At 30.0% G+C, this 2,175-nt stretch overlaps 1 protein-coding gene across 1 annotated transcript; it reads right to left on the reverse strand.

Annotated features, from left to right (window-relative positions):
• Window positions 1-341: 341 nt before the first annotated feature.
• Window positions 342-1,862, reverse strand: LOC136084426 (uncharacterized). The gene has a single exon (XM_065804420.1). It carries the CDS (start codon window positions 1,860-1,862, stop codon window positions 837-839), a length of 1,026 nt encoding a protein of 341 aa, XP_065660492.1. The 3' UTR covers window positions 342-836.
• Between the last annotated feature and the right edge of the window lie 313 nt (window positions 1,863-2,175).

Here is a 2,175-nt window from a genome sequence, read left to right on the forward strand (position 1 = left end):
CTATGTCTTGTATAAGTTATGAAACTATAAACTATGATGAAGAAGTTAGTATTCAGGCAAACCTAGAAAATGAAAATTTAAGTGAAAATACAAGTGTGTTGAATTTTTCTTCTAATACACACAAATCAAATACATTCAGTAATCAACAAAAATCGTTAAATGAAATAAAATCTCCTGTAAATATAAGAAAAAAACAATTTAAAAGATCTCTATCTGATGAAAATACAAAAATACAAGATGCAATACTTAGTACTATGAACAATATTAATACAGCATTAGGAGTTAGTGAACATGATGAAAGCGACGATATTACACATTTTTGTAAATCTATTTGTGCTACAGTTAAAAGGCTACCTCCTAAAACCCAGGCATTTGCTAAAATAAACATACAGCAATATTTAGCTGCTCTGGAATTTCCAGATATTGTCGACTGATATACAATTTGTTTGTTTTTGTTAACAGTTGTTTAACATTTTGTTATACATATTTCAAACCATTATTTCAATATATTAATAATACAAACAAAAAAATGTTTTTTTTCATTGTTCCAAAAAAATTTCATTTCCTGCTAGATTGTGCCCACAGCTAGTTACATAGTTATGTTGCCATGACAAGGATCCACTTGGATGATTAAAATACTCTGTTAGCGTTAATCTTTCAGTGTTAGCATCTGTTGTGTATCAATTGCTTGTACATCGAGGTAAAGTATGTAAAGCATTACCTTCACGTGTTATTTTCCTCCAGTCTCCAGGAATAAATTCACCAGAATTTGTTTCCAAATCAACAAATCCAGATGGCACATAGTTAATGCCGTCATTGATCCTTAAATAATTATGTTAACAGATTGCAGCTTTTATAATGTTTTCAATATTTTCTGGAGTTGCTTTTATTGGACGTCTAAATACTCTCCATTTAGCTACCATAATTCCAAATGTGTTTTCAATTGTTCGTCTAGTCCTAGATAATCGATAGTTAAAAATACGTTCTTTGATTGTCAAATTTTTACCATAAAAAGGCTTCATTAACCATGATTTCAATGCAAAAATATCATCACCAACTAGTACTGGTGGTACTTGTGTGCCATTTGATAGCTGTCGGTTTTTAGGAAGTTTGAATAAGTTGTTCTTGAAAGCTTTACCCATTTTACTTTCATTGAATATAGAAGCATCGTTATCTTTGCCATAGCTACCTATATCTACCAAAGTAAAGCAGTATTTTGCATCACATATGGCTACCAAAACCATACTGTGATAATTTTTGTAGTTGTAATATGCTGATTCACTCAAACTAGGAGCTTCTATACATACATGTTTACCATCTATGGCCCGTATACAATTAGTAAAGTTCCATTCATTTTCAAATTCGTTTGCTAATTTCTCCCACTCATTTGATGTACTTGGTGCCTTTAGATAACATGGTTGTAACACATCCCAAATGGCCTTTGTTGTTTCATTTTTAATGTTGCATACTGTTGTTCTGCCCAGTCTAAAGTAAAAAGCTTGTGTTTGTTGTGAATCTCCAGTAGCCAAGTATCTCAGTGTCACAGTCAATCGTTCTGAGGGGGATATAGTTTGACGGCTTCGACATGACTTTTTTGTAATGCTAGGTGCAATCATTGATAACAAGTGTTCATACCTTTCAGGCGACATTCTGTAAAAGCGATGAAAAAATTCTCTGTCATGAAGACGTAGCTCAGGAATAAGTGTGTTAAATGCACCTTTTTCACAACGGTATTTAAACAATGAGCGAATCCAAAATTTGTGCTTTCTTTTTTTTTTTTTACTCTGCAATGTTCTGAGAGCTAGTAATGTATTGCAAAGTGCAAGCTGGCACTTTAAGAGATATTTTTTATTATTTGCCATTGTTCTAAAAATTAATTGGTTTATATAATTAATCAATTTTTTTTTATATTACTCTATTTGTTACTAGAATTAATTATTAGAAATTTATCATTAGAAAAAAGTGAGAGAAGATTTTTTCAATAGTACTAAAGCTGATGATCAATATCTATTATTTTTTTAATCTTGGTAACTATTTCTTAACAAAAATTAGTTGAATTAAAGTTTTATGTAGATATTTTTATTGTGGTGTTTTGAAATAAATTTTTGTAAATACTAAAATTCTTCACAAAAATTATTTAATTTTTAAAAATTTGATTCTTGAGCGTTTGTTTTT

Source organism: Hydra vulgaris, chromosome 08 (genome assembly GCF_038396675.1).
Source record: "Hydra vulgaris chromosome 08, alternate assembly HydraT2T_AEP".
NCBI lineage: Eukaryota > Metazoa > Cnidaria > Hydrozoa > Anthoathecata > Hydridae > Hydra > Hydra vulgaris.

What these genes read in the sequence shown, in the direction of transcription:
- LOC136084426 (XM_065804420.1), bottom strand. Translation starts at nt 1,862, where the DNA reads ATGGCAAATAATAAAAAATATCTCTTAAAGTGCCAGCTTGCACTTTGC.